Here is an 18674-nt window from a genome sequence, read left to right on the forward strand (position 1 = left end):
GAATTCAATTTTCAATACATACATATGTCTATATCCTTCTGCTCGTGTGCAAAGCATGGTAGCCTGAGTAAGTGCTACTTTAGCATCCGTGAGTTCTACCTGCATTGTTTTTCGTCTAGTTGAATCCTTTTTTTCCGGAACAAGAACTTTGCTGCCTTTTTACACTCATTCCTTTCTAAATCATGATGCCAGGTGGAACGCTGGTGACTATTCTTCTTCTTCTTCAGCGTTCCAGAATTGTCTGGTTACGTGTGAGCTCGTTTGCCCATTTTGGGTTCCCCAAACTATACTCTGAGAGCATAGTCAGCTTCACTCCGCTCCCTTTGAGTAGGCATGCTGGGTATTTTCGTGTTTCCATAACCCACCGAACTCTGACATGGATTACAGGATCTTTTCCGTGCGCACTTGGTCTTGTGCTTGCGTGTACACACGAAGGGGGTTAAGTCACTAGCAGTTCTGCACATAAGTTGACCTGAGAGATCGGAAAAATCTCCTTTCTTAACCCACCAGGCGACAACGACCGGGATTCGAACTCACGACCTCCGGATTAGGAGGCCGACGCCTTACCACCACGCCACTGTCTATTCGACTATTCGAAAATAATTAAGTAATATTTGGTTAATTAGTTTGTTTTCTCAAAGTACACACATTTTGTGAAATCCGTGACGCAGTTTGAAACATAACGTGCTCAGTATCTTCCAGAATCGATTCTGTGAAAACAACAACATTCTGGAACTTCAATTGTTGAATTCAGAAATGCCAACTCTTGATGGCGTTATTCTGTATTGTTACACCAAATTACCTGAATTTGAAATAGGGATCGAATTTCTGTGTCATGAAGACTTTCTGAACGCAGGAGTCGATGGAAATTAGGAAAAGAAAAAATGCACGATGGTTGCAACGAAAACCTGCGCACTTAGCTTGTTTCATTGCCGACGTCAGAAGTATATTCCTATTCGCCCAAACCATTCTATATTCAGTAGCAAAAATGCGAAGTAAACGTCATGCAGTCACACGATGTATTGCATTTCTTGGGGCAACACAACCCTTGCCCACCTTTGTTCATAATGTTCTGTTTAAAGGCACGGACCTTCCCGCGGAGACAGTTAACTCACTAACTCAAATCTGCCCAGATTTTTACATGGGATAGGACCATCCCTCCACATGGGAATCCCTCCACATGGGAATCCCTCCACTAGCTACTATAGTGGCTTTTTTTTAAGAACTCAATTCATAAAAAAAATACTCCACAGAACGCAGCAAGGCTGTTGAATATTGGCATGTGACAAATTGTGATTTTTTGGTTTATATTATGCCTTTAAAGGATCAGGAATGTTTGTATTACTGACCGTTACCTAGATTTTTTTTAAATTTCAACCGCTAAATAAATTCAGATATAACTGAAAACCTTGAACGTCTAAGTAAAAATATGTTCAGCAAAAGGATTATTTTTCATGAAATTGATCACCTTCAGAAAAGAAATTCGTTTTGCTGAGATCTCGCTGAATGGTATGATGAGGACACAGTTGAAGTTTGCGACCGAAAACTTCAACTCTCATGTTCATGGAAGCAAAATATCCTTAGTTAGAACCCCCCCCCCCCCCCCTCTGCCCCCCCTCACCCCCCCTCCCCACCCGCCTTCATCCATTTGTGTCTGTTGTACACCAGAAAGTTCTCTATTACAAATCTTTCCCTAAATATTTCTGTGCAACCCTCGAACGTCAAATAACAATTTTTTAGTACGTCTACAGCGAAGAAGTACGCAATTTCGTGAAATTGATCCCCTCATCAAAACGAGCTCTTCTTGTTCTGGTTGTTGCTATATCCTGGTTGACAAAGATGGCTTGGTCTGTAAGAAAATGTAGGCAATTAGTACGGAAATGTGGGCACCTGATACTCCTTCGGCCATTCCGTAACAGAATACAGCTTTTTTTTGTTGTGCAAACCATATAAGGGAAAACCAAACGAACCAAACGTAAGGAGCATAAACGATTAGACATTAAAACCACAGTCCTTCCTGTAAAATAAACAGTTTTTTTCATCATCTCAGATCTGGCCAACTATTCACACGGGTTAAGAAAATCTCTCCACTTGGTCACAACCCCAAAATCGACATCCTCACTGCTTCCTATACAAAGTGACATTTTTTTCTGAATTAATTTTCAAAAAGACATTAGTGACCAATTTAAAAAATCAAATCACTAATGAATTCCCACTCTGCACAGAGCACCCAAGCTGTTGACTGTGGGCATGTTTCCAAGTGAAGGGGTGTTCATACCCTTAAAGGCACAGTAAGCCTCCCGTAAACCATCACAGATACTGTCAGGCTTTTACACACAGTACAAACACCCTTTCATTTAAACACTCACCGCTTGAGAACATCCTATACAGCATGACTTCCCTTCTTTGTCTCTGTTAATCTAGGGAGAAAATATCCAGCGATATTTCTCCGTAGGCCTAAAGTTCGGCCATGACCTAGACAAAATAACTTGCGCAGCCGCAGAAACAAGAAATGGAAATCTTTTATGAAATGATTGGGAGCCACGCAAATTTGACCTCTTGATTCCGACCATGAACCCGCTGTTGATAATCTGGAAGGTCGTACCAGAAATGCAGATCTATCTCTGGCCGATTCATAGATTCAACCTACAAACTGCGACCTCATCTGTGATCAGATGGCCAAGCAATGCGTGAAATCTTTTATTCTAAAGCCTTGTGGCTCGTTTCGACAAGAATTAAACGGATGAAATTAACCACATGCAGTTTATTCTTCAGAAAAATGCACACAAAAAATGGGTTGGGTTCGGTGATTTGTACATAAACGTCTTCCTCACGATAGATTCGCTGATTTGTCTTATGAAGCCGTCATCAACACGAACACAATGATTGCAGAAGTAAACTCTGTACCAACACGACCGAGACACAAGACGGATTATTTCACAGCTGCAATGTAATTAGAGAACAAAGACGTTTTGGGTAAGCTTACTCACGTCAGGTCTTCACTGACAAGCTAGGAACAGACGGAAAATTCCGAACAAGAGTAAATGACGTCAAAGTCTCTTTCGCTTTGTGTGTAACTTTGTCATGACGTCTTTTTGTGACGACAGTATACGCAACATGGTGTCGCGTGATATTTTGTCTCGACGGGGTGAAAGAATATAATGACGTCACTCTCGGCAGAGCCTCGAGTGACGTCATCATATTCATTGACCCAGTCTCGACAAAATATCAGGCGATACCATGGATGGACGGAGCTGTAACTTATACAGGTGTCCTTCGTAAAGAGCGAGCAATTTTCAAAGAATTTATTTTTGCGTGGTTTATCTTACCCCTGAGCCATCGTGAACCCGTGTGATCCTGTTTCCCTTTTTCACAATGTAGTCGTCAGTTAGTAATTTGAATGCGACTCGGTGTGAGCTTATCTGCAATAGCACGTTATTATGTACCTCTGACTATGCACGAAACAAACGGCTCTAGTTCACAAGAACTCTAGCGATGGCTTTTGACTGTTCAGAGGAACTGGCGATAGGCATAAACCGTCGTCTGCTACGAGAACCACGACCTTGCGTGACTCTGCTTCCGGGCTTTTATTTTTTCAAACTTTCAAAACTTCGAATTGTACTGATCTTCTCTTGATGAAAAAAGAATTCTTTTATGATTTAAGAATGTGTGTGTAAGAAGCTGTCAATTTATTATTTAGATTTTAAAAGTTAGGTCTAGCGCCAAAACGCACCACGGTCCGATTGTCTGAGAGACAATCCGCAAAAATAATTCTTTGAAAATTGCTCGCTCTTTACGTAGGGCACCTAGGATGTTCCCGTTTGGTGAGCGTTCAAATGAAATGGTGTTTGTACTGTGTGTAAAAGCCTGACAGTATCTGTGATGGTTTACGGGAGGCTTACTGTGCCTTTAAGTAAAACCCTGGCCAGATCTGAGATGGTGAGTCGACTTGTGTATATACGGGAAGGACTGCGCCTTTAAGTAGAGCCTCTTTCCCCTACAGTTGTCTGTCCCACATTTTGGGGTGGGGGTCGGGCGGGAAGGTGAGGGTGTAGCTGTGCTAATACAAACTTGATCTCCCCCCCCCCCCACCCCCCCCCCCCCCCCACCCCCCAACAACAACAAAAAATTAATGACGTGCTTTTTCATTTGGATTCTTCAATCTCCAGTCTCGAATTATACCTCCAGGCTCTATTTGTTCGAACACAAAACACCTGAGTCAAGTCGTTTTTCTTTCCTTACATCTCATGTTTGTTGCAATGTTATCGCAATAAACAAAAGAGCGCCCATCCGGCAAACACAATGGCTTATTGAAGTCACTAGGTTCGTGACATTTCATGTTAAAGGGACCTTCCTTAATCCTGTATAGACCATCTTGCACGCTGCCACAGATCTGTATACTGGCTTTTACATGGAAAAAGAGCCTCCTTCCTCTTAGCACATTCCAATATTTTACAGCGTGGCTGCTTTCTGGGCAACGTGTACTTTTTATTTTTTATATTTTTTCTTCTGATTAACAGATTATTACAGCGTTTTCTGTGCAGCCTGTAATTTGTTTTCTGAATTAATTTAACAGATTATCACAGATGTCACTTGCGATATTAATTCAACAAGACTATTCCCAATCTGCAAAGGAAGCAGCCAGGCTGTTCATTATGGGCATGTGATTAGGTTGAAGAATGCTCTTATTTCATGTAAAAGCCTGGACATATTTCTTGTTGTGGACATGATCAGTTACACGAGAAGGAGTGTATCGTTAACTTCAACTTAGGTTGGTATCATTGGGTATGATGTATTTGATAATAAAATATGTATTGCGCTGCCCCCCGCGGGTTAGGGGGAGTCCCATATTGGTTGGGACGAGAAAGAATTTACCCGATGCTCCCCAGCATGTCGTAAGAGGCGATTAACGGATTCTGTTTCTCCCTTTACCTTTGTTAAGTGTTTCTTGTATAGAATATAGTCAATGTTTGTAAAGATTTTAGTCAAGCAGTATGTAAGAAATGTTAAGTCCTTTGTACTGGAAACTTGCATTCTCCCAGTAAGGTAATATAATATATTGTACTACGTTGCAAGCCCCTGGAGCAATTTTTTTATTAGTGCTTTTGTGAACAAGAAACAATTGACAAGTGGCTCTATCCCATCTCCCCTCTTCCCTCCGTCGCGATATAACCTTGAATGGTTGAAAACGACGTTAAACACCAAATAAAGAAAGAAAGAATGTATTGCGCTTATTTATGGTTCCATTTTTTTCTCAGAAATGAATAACAATAGTGTTGATAGGATTTCTTTCGGATGAGCTGAGAGTTACATCAGTTTTATATGCTGTTGTGATTTCTTACATTACAATGTATTCACCCATCTGTCTTATTGTTATCGTTGTTGTTCAGCTGTTTATGTATTTTAGGAGCTTATGACGACATATGTCGACACTCTACATAACATATCTGTAGATGATCTGATTAGTTATATTACCTATCAGTTTTTAAACAAAATTCAGTTTTTTGTATCCCGTCGCGATATAACCTTCGTGGTTGAAAACGACGTTAAACACCAAATAAAGAAAGAAAGTATTTTGTATATCCAAAAGCTGATAACGATACTGTACATGGGATTTCTTTTACTTTTTACATTTAGTCAAAACTTGACGTAGAGGGGGGAATCGAGACGAGGGTCGTGGTGTATGTATGTCTGTCTGTCTGTGTGGGTGTGTGTGTAGAGCGATTCAGACTAAACTACTGGACCGATCTTCATGTAATTTGACATGAGAGTTCCTTGGTATTATATCCCCAGATATTGTTTTCATTTTTTTGATAAATGTTTTTGATGACGTCATATCCGGCTTTTCGTGAAAGTTGAGGCGGCACTGTCACGCTCTCATTTTTCAACCAAATTGGTTGCAATTTTGGTCAAGTAATCTTCGACGAAGCCCGGACTTCGGTATTGCATTTCAGCTTGGTGGCTTAAAAATTAATTAATGACTTTGGTCATTAAAAATCTGAAAATTGTAAAATATATTTTTTTTTATAAAACGATCCAAATTTACGTTCATCTTATTCTCCATCATTTGCTGATTCCAAAAACATATAAATATGTTATATTTGGATTAACAACAAGCTCTGAAAATTAAATATATAAAAATCATTATCAAATTTTTTTTTTCGAAATCAACTTAAAAACACTTTCATCTTATTCCTTGTCGGTTCCTGATTCCAAAAACATATAGATATGATATGTTTGGATTAAAAACACGCTCAGAAAGTTAAAACGAAGAGAGGTACAGAAAAGCGTGCTATCCTTCTCAGCGCAACGAATACCCCGCTCTTCTTGTCAATTCCACTGGCACTGCCTTTGCCACGGGCGGTGGAGTGACGATGCTACGAGTATACGGTCTTGCTGCGTTGCGTTGCGTTCAGTTTCATTCTGTGAGTTCGACAGCTACTTGACTAAATGTTGTATTTTCGCCTTACGCGACTTGTTTTGTACTTGTTTGTCAAGATTTCGGGTGGTGAAACTGTGCTTACATATTTGATCTTTCCAGAAACCTCCACACCTAAAATGACGTACTTCTTCGTTGGAAAAACAACAACAAAATTAATGTCGTGTTCTTGTGATTGAATTTCTCCACTTTCAGCCTCGTATTATATCTTCAGGCTCTTTTTGCTGAAAATGTAATACGATGCATCTGAGGCAGTTTTCTTTTTCCTTGTATTATATTCATTGCTTTTCTGATAGCAATAAACAAAAGCGCGCTCATCTGGCAAAGACAATGGCTTATTGGAGTTACTTGGTTCATGACATTTGATGTTAAAGATACCCCATTCCCGTGCAAGCCATCTTGCATGACATCACATGTCCCTCCATGCTTTTAACTAGGACAAGAGCACCCCATCCACTCGGCAAATTGGAAAAAGCATCAACCTGACTGCAGTGTCTGATTTATTATTATTTTTTTCTTTATTTTTTTTATTTTTTTCTTTCGTTCTTTCTTTCTTTCTTTCTTTTTTTCTTTGTCTTTTTATTTATTTATTTAATTATGTATTTATGTTTATATATGCTTCCTCCGAAAGCGGCATATGGCTGCCTAAATGGCGGGGTAAAAACGGTCATACACGTAAAATTCCACAGACGAGTGTACGTGGGAGTTTCAGCCCACGAACGAAGAAGGAGAAGAAGATGTATTTATGTATTTACTGATTGATTGATTAATAGATTGATAGATTGATTGATTGATTGATTCGTTGATCGATTGGATGATTGATTGATTGATTGATTAATTTTGTTGATTTATGTATTGTTGTTGTTGTTGTTGTTGTTGTTGTCTAAAGTAATTTAGCAGACTGACAGAAGTGTCACATACGACAGTAACGCGAAGAACATGTTGACTATGCACAGCTTATATCAAGCAGTGACGGGCAAAGTGGCGCAGTGGTAAGACGTCGGCCTCTTAATCGGAAGGTCGTGAGTTCGAATCCCTGCCGCGGCTGCCTGGTGGGTTAAGGGTGGAGATTTTTCCGATCTCCCAGGTCAACTTATGTGCAGACCTGCTAGTGCCTTATTCCCCTTCGTGTGTACACGCAAGCACAAGACCAAGTGCGCACGGAAAAGATCCTGTAATCCATGTCAGAGTTCGGTGGGTTATAGAAACACGAAAATACCAACCATGCATCCTCCGAAAGCGGCGTATGGCTGCCTGAATGGCAGGGTAAAACGGTCATACACGAGTGTACGTGGGAGTTTCAGCCCATGAACGCAGAAGAAGAAGATATCAAGCAGTCAGGCTGTTGATTTTGGGCATGTGATTAAGTTGAAGGATGCTCTTATTCCATGTGATTAAGTTGAAGGATGCTCTTATTCCATGTGAAAGTCTGAACACATATCTGTGGTGACGAACGTCGTCGGTTATACGAGAAAGAATTAATGTACCTTTAATATCAGATAGAAGTGGGATCGTTGGGTATGATTGCTGTCATAATATTGGATTTCTTTTCCTTATTTTTGACTCCACTTTGTCTGGCGATGACAGCAACGCTGCTAATGGGATTTCTTGGGATTAGCTACAAGGCTTATTTTGGGGTATCATTTCTTAAACAAATGTTGCTTATTCTATCAAAACTCTGCAATCAACTTTTTTTCTTCTTCAGAAATCGATAACGACGCTGTTCGTAGGATTTCTTTGGAAGATCCCGGATTTTTTTTTGGGCGGGTGTTATTTATTTACATAAATGTACTTGCTCAGCTGTTTTTTGTTTTTTGTTTTTTTGGTTTTTTTTTCTATTTTGTATTGCCACGCTGCACGTATGTTTTCTTTTACATTGAAGCATTTATTTGTGTACTTTTCATTACTCATATAATTAATTTCTCTTTTTTTTCCAAGGGCTGATAACGACGTTGTACATGTACATTTGTTAACTCGTGATTTGTAAAAATGTAAAAAAAAATTACAAATCACGGGGCGCGCCTCGCGATTTGTACCCCGTGATTTGTAAATTTTTTTACAAATCACGTTTTTGCGCCCGATATTTTCTTGTCATCTCCAAAGTCAAGGGACAAAAACGAAATCCCTTGACTTTTGGGGTAGCGCGACTCTGTTAATTTTAAGATTTTTATTTATTTTTTTTATTTTTTTATTACTAGGATGTCCCATCGTTGGGAAATTCCGGTCGATTCCTCCCATGCCCAGTGGAAAGCTAGCAGTGACAGAGTCGCACTACCGCAAAGTCAATCCCAAAAAGGGATCTATTAGTCCCGTTTCGCCGTTATCCCAATTCGCCCCCATCCCATTTTGGCGACATTTCTCAGGCCAAGTGTCATTTTACCACCATATCATGTACCATTAGCTCCACATCCCATTTTGGCGCAATCCCGTTTCGCCGTTAGCCCATTTCGCCCCCATCCCATTTTTGCGACATTTTACAGGCCAAGTGTCATTTTACCACCATGTCATGTACCATTAGCTCCACATCCCATGTTGACGCAATCCCGTTTCGCCGTTATCCCATTTTGCCCCATCCCATTTAGCGACATTTCACAGGCCAAGTGTCATTTTACCACCGTGTCATACCACTAGCGCCACATTCCATTGTGTCGCCATGCTGTTTTGCCGTCATCCCATTTCGCCGCCATCCCTATTTCGCGACATTTTGAATTGTGGCAAAAATGGGATTTGGCGTAAACGGAATGTCTTCCTAGTTGAATAACGCAGTATAGTAGTATAGTGAGGCTTGGCAAGAAGAATAAATAAAAAATGGGATGGCGGCCAAATGGGACGGTGTCACAATGGGATGTCGCGCTATTGTTATGACACGGTAGTAAAATGACGCTTGGCTTGTGAAATGTCGTGACAATGGGCTGGGGGCGAAATGGAATGCGGTGAAACGGCATGGCGGCCAAATGGGATATGGTGTCAAAATGGGATGTCGCGCTATTGTTATGACATGTTAGTAAAATGACGCTTGGTTTGTGAAATGTCGCGAAAATGGGATGGGGCAAAAAATGGGACGGCTGCAAAATGGGATTGCACCAAAATGGGATGTGGAACTAAAACCACCCCCACCACTCAGCGTAGAGGCTCTAAACAAGAAAAATTAATAATAATAAAAGGCATGCATTACTTTGTGGAATGCGATATTTTTACATTTTTACATTTTTACAAATAGCGGTTTTAGGTTCGATATGATTTGTAAAATTAATGTAAATCACGGGTTAACAACATTACATTTCCGAGAAAGGCCTATTAAATGTGAGTTCAAAAGTGAAATCGATAGCTTTGATTACTCACATTATTAATTTCTCATTTTATTATTTTCAGGAGCTAATAACGAAGCTTGACATACGTACTAGAATTTCTGGGAAAGGACGTGAGTTCAAAAGATAAGACGTTAGCTTTGATTACTCACAATACTTATTTCTCAATTTGTTATTTTCAGGAGCTGATAACGACGCTGTACATAGGATTTCTGGGCCTTATTTTCTCGTCCTACTTCGTGTACCTCGCTGAGCGGGAGGAGGAGAGGAAAGACTTCGCCAGCTATGCAGACGCCCTCTGGTGGGGCGTGGTCAGTATTTTTTCTGTTCTTGATCTTTTCATTCTTGTATATATATATTTTTTTTATTTTTTTTTTATTTTTGTTTTTTTTGTTAATACATATAGCTTATTGTTCAATACCGCGGGACACGTACAGGTTTCTGGTAGGGCGGGATCAGGTTTTAAAATAAAATGCATAGACACATTTTCTTTTTCGACCCTACGGCGCAAATCGTTTCATCTTCCTAAATGCAGGTAAGAATGTTAACCTTTAATGCTGCTGCTGCTGTTGCTGCTGCTGCTGCTGCTGCTGCACAAATGTCAGAGGGGATTGGAGTCAGTTTTCTTTTTTTGATGACACAACCATTTGTCGAGGGTAGCGTAGGCACCCGGTCTGCTCCCCGCCTAAAAAAGGCCAGTGCCGTTCCGTCTTCGAGGGACTGCGTGGGTTTCATTTTGGAGTTTTCCTTCTCCTAGACGAGTTTCCTTCCATGGATGATGAGCCTCCTCTACCCTCGTTTTGAATTCAGAGTGGTCTTCTCTTAGGATAGCTGCCTGCCAGGGTTGACGAGCCTATCCTGCCCGGCTATTTGACCCATAGCTGGAGGTTGGTTCGTGGGCACCTGGGCGTTTCCACACACCGGTGGGCCCGCATGCCGCACGTCTAGGGGCCAACCTCCTCCGAGTCCTTGTAGTCTAGCCTGGGGCCTTGCGGTACCCAGTTTACGCCTGTCGCCGCGATGGAGGCACTACATAGGGCTTGTTGTGGAGAGGTTATTGTACTGGCAGGAGAGACTGACGCATTCTGCTCTCTTTTCGCATTGTCCTAAAAAGGACAGACGGTGCTAGCCAGCGGTGAGGGCTGAAAGCGAGAAGTGACAAGCACAAGACACTTCGCCAACACACTAGACACGTCACACAGCCGTTTGGCAGGCAGTTTTCTTTTTTAATTCCTATGCTTTGTTTAATGTTTGTCGAGATGGTTAGGGGCATTTTCTAAAGTACCCCACAATGGTTCTAAAATCGAAACAGTATTGAGCCTCTTTATCGACCTCAAAACACAGTATCATCGGTTAGTTAATGCCTCAATACTACTTAGTAACAGGAAAGATTATGCATACTTCTGACGATTGCTGTTTATTGTGCAGATTTAAAACCAAGTGATAAAGTGGAAATGTGTATTATACAAAATCTACACACGTGAGAGAACGAATCATTGTTGCTCTAGGATCGGTTTATCCCTTCAGGGGTTGAACGATTATCTGCACTCTACACAATCATGGCATTTGCAATGTGTTACATGTTTTGCAATTGTTTCCTGCTTTGTAAATGTCAGACCACACCTGCTAATTTAAAACCGCTTTCTGTGAGTGACAAACAAATTGCTTTTCAAATAATCTGTTTAACTCAGTTAACCTATTATTCTCCTAGAAACAGATTTCCGGTGTTTTCGAGTGAAAAACAACAATTATCTTGCAAACTAAGCAAGTTTGAGATTGTTTTTGAAACTCTGAACGAATAAAAAAAAAACATAGCACGGAACATGGAACTGTCGTTTCTTTTCTTGAAAGCGAATGTTACTTCTTTTTTTCCCAAACGTTTATTGCTTTGTTCCAAGGTTTTGTGCGTTGACGATTCAGATCATGATTCATGTTTTACATGTAACACTATCAACCCAGAAGATGACTTCATTGTGACCGAAACATTTGCAAGAGACTCTCTGGTTGTGAATACACTACATTGGGGTGTGCACGTTAAAGATCCCACGATTGACAAAAGGGTCTTTCCTGGCAAAATTGTATAGGCATAGATATAAATGTCCACCAAAATACCCGTGTGACTTGGAATAATAGGCCGTGAAAAGTAGGATATGCGCCGAAATGGCTGCGATCTGCTGGCCGATGTGAATGCGTGATGTATTGTGTAAAAAAATTCCATCACACACGGCATAAAAAATCCCTGCGCCTTAAATATGTGCGCGATATAAATTGCATAAAAAAAATCCGTGCGCTTAGAACTGTACCCACGGAATACGCGCGATATAAGCCTCATATTGGTTTAAGGTACTAATTCCATTAGTAAGACCTTCAGATAATGGATAACTTTTAAGTTCGCATCCTAATGAATCAGTAGAATGAACAGATAATATAGGTAGTGTTGAGTGAACGAGTCAGGTGCAGCTTTTTTTTTTGAACCACTGTCTTATATGACGAGGGTTCCCAGTGTATTTTTCACTTTGGAACGAAAAGAAGTCGAAAACTTTTAGTTCTTATGTTCCAGATAAATGAGACAATAAAGGAATACATGTGAAGTAGTGAGGTTCAAAAGACGATAACTCTGTCTAGTTTTTGTGGGTTATGGAAGAGTTGGCTTTTCCTTGTTTCCATAGAAACACTGAGGCAAGCCTACAGTGTCACGTGTACCTTGTCTCACTGTTTCCATGGAAAAACAAGGGAAAGAAACTCTTCCACAACCCATGATAACCCCGATAGAGTTATTCCCGAAACTCATCTATTTTATAATCAAAATAATTGAAACAAGGTACCACGGATGTAACAAAAACAATTAATTAATTTTAACATTCATTTTGATTTCTATAAACGACGTGTCGAAGGCAACTTTCCGTGTTAATGTATTCATTTTAATGGACAGTAAAGTGTTGTTATTTTTATTGTTCTTCTTCTTCTTATTATTATTATTATAATCTTGATATATTATATATCACACTTATTGTTGTATCGTCTGTTTTGTGTTTCAGATAACTGTGATGACGATAGGGTACGGGGACAAGGTGCCACAGACGTGGATGGGCAAGATTGTGGCGTCCTGTTTTGCTGTCTTTGCCATTTCCTTCTTCGCTCTGCCAGCGGTACGCTTGCTTATTTGTTGTTCACTTCAATTCAGTTAGAAGATATACGATACCGATACATGCACGGCATGCCGGTGACCTTGCGATTCATTTGGTATTGGTATATTGGTATTGGTATTGGTATCATATAGACCTGTGAGGTTACCCTCATTGAAATTCGGGCTGCTTTCTCACTGGATAAAGCGACCTGCCATACAGAACGGCGCTATGATTGTTCGAAGAAAAAGAAGAAGAACAACTTGAGAACAAGAACAAAAACAAGACGGTTCCTAACCAAAATCGACGCTCAGTCTGGTCAGTTATTGGGTTTTGTCACGCAAGGTATAAAGCCTACAGTTAAATGTCTCTGGGAGATCTCGTCGCTCCCCACTCTCTCTCTCTCTCTCTCTGTCTCAGTCTATCTGTCTGTCTGTCTTTTTGTCTGCCTCTCTCTCTCTCTTACTCTCTCTCTCTCTCTGTCTTACTGTCTGTCTATCTGTCTGACTCTCTCTCTCTCTCTCTCTCTCTCTCTCTCTCTCTCTCTCTCTCTCTCTCTCTCTAAACTGTTGTTGTAGAAGCTACAGTGATGTTGCCTGACTCTGTAGACTCTGCAGTTGACTGTCTAACGGCAGGCCTGTTACAGGCTGCAACCTGTATGAAGCGCGTAATCTACACTGGCCAGCGCCATAGTAAGTGGTTTGACAGAGACTGTAAAACGGCCAGAGATGAGACTAGTATAAAGTGTTCAAGAAAAGATCTCAATACATTAGTTAAGATGATCACCATTCAATCCTAAAAACACGGTATTTCACGTGTGGCATGTTTGTCTGTCTGTTCTGTTGTTTTGTTTTTCACTGTTTTTTGTTGTTTTTATTCGGCTCCACTGTGGACACATGTACTACGCTGAATTTCCCTCCCCCCATTTCCCCATTGAAATGAGCCTTGTGTTTATTCAATAAATGTTCAGAGTTCAGAGTTCAGAGTTCAGAGTTCTCTCTCGCTCTCTCTCTTTCTACCTCTCTCTCTCTGTCTCTCTCTCTCTCTCTTTCTCTCTCTCTCTCTCCCTCTCTCTCCCCTCTCTCTCTCTCTCCCTCTCTCTCTCTCTCTCTTTCTCTCTCTCTCTCTCTCTCTCTCTCTCTCTCTCTCTCTCTCTCTCTCTCTCTCTCTCTCTCTCTCTCTCTCTCTGCCTCATTTACAAAAGTAGTCTCCGCATCCCATCTCTAATCCTCTTTGTGTGGCCACAGATGCAGTACTAGCTGTGATTATGCCCTGACGAACGCTCGAACGTCAAACAGCCTTCTTTGTGTCTAAATCTCCAGTTTTGTTCCTAATCAAACAAATGATAGATCATCATCCGCCCAGACGGCGGACAGCCAGACTCTCTTTGTTTCTTGCACAAATCCTCCGATTATGTTCTTATTCAGACAAATGATACATCATGATCATCAGCAGCACAATCCGACATTACTTGATTCCCTGTGATTCTCGTCTAATGACGTAAGCGAGCGATAATTGTCCATTCTTGAGCTTTTTCGCCGGTCTTTGTCCAGGGCCGGACTACCGGGGGGGTTGTGGGGGTTGCGCAACCCCCCCCCCCCACCCTAGCCTAAACATGTACCTCACTTATTTAAAACATTTTGTATTATTGTTTATTGTATGCCGTTTCATGCAAGGAGCGACCATTTTCCTATCTCAGAACTGATATGACCTACCCATCAGCTTCAGGGGGCAAAGACCCCACAAGGGGCTCTGCCCCTTGACCCCGCCAGGGGGAACATCCCCGTGGACAACCACTGGTAACCCCCCCCCCCCCCTCCTCTTAGCCTAGTCCAGCCCTGTTGTCTGTCGTAAGCGAGACAGTAAATTAGAGTTTGTGCAATTGAAGCATGCGTGAGCTTGTAAGACTGTCGAAAATTGTAAAGTTGAGTGGTTAAGATCGTACTGTACAGGCCGCAAGCAAATTCAAGGTTTGCTGTATGTCTTTGTGCCTGTGTCTATCCGTCGCTGTGTCTTTTTTTGTGTCTGCTTTTCTAACTGTCTGTGTGTCTGTCTTTTTGAGTCTGTCTGTCTGTCTGTCTGTCTGTCTGTCTGTCTGTCTCTATCTTGAAACTGGTGTTTTTCCCACAGCTAAGGAAAATAATGTCCTTTACCATGGTCCGATTAGAAGTGTTCATGTGCAAATGAACTCAACAGAATGTCCAAAATGAAGACTTTTCTCGCCACGAGAATTCAACAGGAAGGGATATTCTTTGACATGTTCAAAGTTGTCAGCGATCGCGTCAATCATTATGCAAAGCGATTTGTCATCATGTTCACACCTTCTTTTTTTCTCTCATTACGAACTGGTTGACAAAGCGAACCTTGTCTGACAGCGAACTTTTAGACATCTTTTAATGTTTTCTTCTAAAGAAACCTGTCATTAAGTCATGATGAATATAGTCGATGTGATCGGTCATGTTGTGTTTAAAAAGACAAAACACGACGTGTGTAACGGTTTGACGATTGCTTTCGAGATTCTTGAAGCCTTGAGAGAAAACAAAAATTGCCGGTTAGATTGCTATCTTAAATTCTTTGTGTTTTTCCAAATGTTCTGTCCATTCGACTTTATTACAAAAAACAAATGACATCCATGTTGTATTTTCAGGGTATACTGGGTTCAGGGTTTGCCTTAAAGGTTCAGCAGAAGCAGAGACAGAAACACTTCAACAGACAGATCCCTGCCGCCGCAACCTTAATACAGGCGAGTCGTATTATCCTCTAGTTGTCATGGCAACGTTGAACATACAAATATAACACCTGAGACCATGTCATTTCTGGTTGCTATCGAGGATGATGAATTCTTAACGGCAGTAGTTAGGTTTGAACACTGTATGGGAGTTGAGTTATGAGAATGTTTTTGTTCTGAAACCTTAATGAATTCTTTTTTGGATGTGTTTCGAGTTACGGTTTGGCTAGATTAGATTGTCTAATGCCACCTGGTCCCTATATGTTATCCGATTTCTGTTACGTAGTATTCATATTTCAAAAGGATGTGAGTGTACAATATGTATGAGAATACTGTTTAAGGACTGAGTATTTGATACGTGCTTTTTTTGTGAGAATATTTTTCCAGCGGGCGTTTCAACTACTAATTTGGTCAAATTAAAGTCTGTATGCCATTTTTATGTTTTAATCTCAATCCGAAGCTGTTTTGCCAAGGAGGTGGTGGTGGGGGTTGGTGGTGTTGAGGGGGGAGGGGATTTTGAAGTTCAGCACAACTAGGTTCACTGCTTTGAAATGCCATCTTTCAAAGAATTAATAAACAACAAATTTTATAATCAAACACCCCTGTAGTGTTTCCTAAACTGTGTATCCCTGCGTCATAGAGGTCGAACAAAACGTGGACATTCATGGAGGGGGGCCCGCCACGCACTAATCCTGAAAAGAGTGAGTCCTATGACGCACTACATCTCCAGTAAACACAATGTTTTACCAGATCTGAACCGACATTAATTTAACGATTTAATCTAACCAATATGATCAACATATTTTGGTGAAGGGCTCCGAGAACTTCCAAAAGTTGACTTCACATTAAAATGAACAATCCAAAAATCATGTGTCGGTGAGGAATGTGCCTTCTGAAAGCAGGAATATGAACCTCCTGGTCTTTGAACCCTGTAGAGTTGGAGGATGTAGGACCCCCTAGAAAAGAGCGTATTTGTGGAGCCCTGTCCCTAATACAAAAGTTGACATCGCATTAAAATGAGCAATCCAAACACCTTGTGCCAGTGAGGAATGTGGCTTCTGAAAGCAGGAATATGAACCTCCTGGTCTTTCGACCCTGTAGAGTCCCACTGAGGGGGTCCAAGGAGATATTAAGTTGGAGGATTTAGGACCCTCTAGAAAAGAGCGTCTTTGGGGAGCCGTGCCCCTAATACAAAAGGTAATTGACATCGCATTAAAATGAGCGATCAAAAATCATGAGTCGGTGAGGAATATGCCTTCTGAAAGCAGGAATGTGAACCTCCTGGTCTTTGGGCCCTGTAGGGTCCAAGGACATATTAAGTTGGAGGATCTGGGACTCCGGAGAAGGAGCGTCTTTGGGGAGCCCTGCCATGCCCCTAATACAATTTAAGTCTTTGCTTAAATTTGGTTATGAGCTTGTTGACGTAACAGTGCAAAGTGTGTCGATATAAATCCATTTTCGATCCGTTGGCATACACTGTTTGTTTCAAGGTGTGTTTGTGATAATGCTTTATAGTGCAATGTGTTATTCATTGATATGTGTGTGATTGCACTGTAAATAATGTTATGTTGTTGTTGTATTTTCATCCAATGATTGTACAGCGCTTTGAGCAGGGTTAAACCCTATGCGCTTTATAGATATATATGCATTATTAATGTCGCGTCCGCATACGTTTCGCCACTAAGTCAAACTGTGACAAGATTCAACTTCCTCTTTCGCCAAGACACCGCCGATCACCCCAAAAATAATGATACAACAACCTCTTCTCAGAGAAAATGGATTGAGTATATATATATATTGATTTTATGATCTCGATTTAGTCAGTTTGTCTAAATTATGTCATGATTTTTTGTTATTTCCCTAGTTTTTATGTAGAATGTGTTGTATTTGTTCTTTTTGTATTTTTACGTCCAGAAGTAGTTATTGTTTACCGACACGATTGTAAAATGAATGTTTGTCGTTTTGTGAGTATATAAAAAAATTTTTTTTTTATCTCGCCTACAGTGCCTGTGGCGGTGCCACGCGGCGGCCCCGGGGTCCAAGTCCGAGGCCACGTGGAAGATTCACGTGCACGACCCGTGCAACGAGGAGACGGTGTTCGCCAAGATGGCTAGACGCGCGTCTCTCACGCTCAGGAAACGTCGCCTCTCTCGTCTGGACTCCAGCAGCTCTGTGCCCAACCACAGCATGTACCGCGAGAGTGTGTCGTCCATCACCTATGCTGACGAAAAAAACAGTGGTGAGTCAAACATATGAAAACGAGTGTCTTCCGGACGAAAAAGTTGAGAAAAAAAAGAAACAGAAAAAAACCCAGTCATTCCCCGTTTTCCTCGTGCATATCAAACCATGCGAGGGACTGACCTAAATCATTCACTGTCAGACCCTCCAAGTTGCAAAACAGCTTGGGGGACAAGCAAAGGCACAAGACACCGGTTTGAAGACTTACAAATCACCAGTGTCTTTACCCCCCATATATGTTCAAGAAAAGGTTCTATAAAGACAACCAAACATGTGTCTGCTTTGTTACGTTATATCTTGCTGAAAAAGAAAAAAAAACTCTAGAAAGAAACACGAAAAAAAGTTCCTCTTCTGTAATGTACCGAGTTCAATATCGGGTGCCTATGCCTCTGACCTCTTTTGGATTACTAGTTTATTTTTTCCCCAAATGCAAGAATGTCTCTGTAGCGCAACGGTTAGCGTATTGCGTTTTGAGTCGGCAGGTCGTGGGTTCGAACCCTGTCAGCGCGGTATTCTTTTAATTTTATTTGATTGTTTCTTCACTCTCCTTTGTTTTTTTGTTTTTTTACTCTATTCATTTTTATTCTAAAGCATTATTGGTGATCAATTGCAATACTGACAAACGCTCGCCAGGTACTGATTTGGTATTGATCACTGCACCAACCACTGAAGCAACCCCCTAAGTGTAAGTGTTTTGAGGTATAAAACATCCCTTGGTATTTTGCCAATTCTTTTTGCATTTTAATCAGATATGATAAAACAAAAATGTCAATCTAGATAAGGCTTAGACGCAGAAAGACTTTTATTTGGGCAACATGACTGATGAGCGACTCAGT

At 41.0% G+C, this 18674-nt stretch overlaps 1 protein-coding gene and 1 long non-coding RNA gene across 2 annotated transcripts in view; one reads left to right on the top strand and one right to left on the bottom strand.

The window, feature by feature from the left end:
• LOC138962000 (uncharacterized) overlaps positions 1 to 18674 on the bottom strand; it is a 231751-nt gene that overhangs the window by 121776 nt on the left and 91301 nt on the right. The window lies entirely within an intron of this gene.
• Positions 1 to 18674, top strand: part of LOC138960882 (potassium voltage-gated channel subfamily KQT member 1-like) — a 42771-nt gene that overhangs the window by 11085 nt on the left and 13012 nt on the right. The window contains exons 3-6 of the mRNA XM_070332518.1: positions 9930 to 10058; positions 12786 to 12896; positions 15520 to 15615; positions 17605 to 17839. Coding sequence (XP_070188619.1) covers positions 9930 to 10058; positions 12786 to 12896; positions 15520 to 15615; positions 17605 to 17839 — 571 coding nt within the window. The remainder of the gene's footprint in view (positions 1 to 9929; positions 10059 to 12785; positions 12897 to 15519; positions 15616 to 17604; positions 17840 to 18674) is intronic.

This window comes from Littorina saxatilis, linkage group LG3, assembly GCF_037325665.1.
Source record: "Littorina saxatilis isolate snail1 linkage group LG3, US_GU_Lsax_2.0, whole genome shotgun sequence".
Taxonomy (NCBI): Eukaryota; Metazoa; Mollusca; class Gastropoda; order Littorinimorpha; family Littorinidae; genus Littorina; species Littorina saxatilis.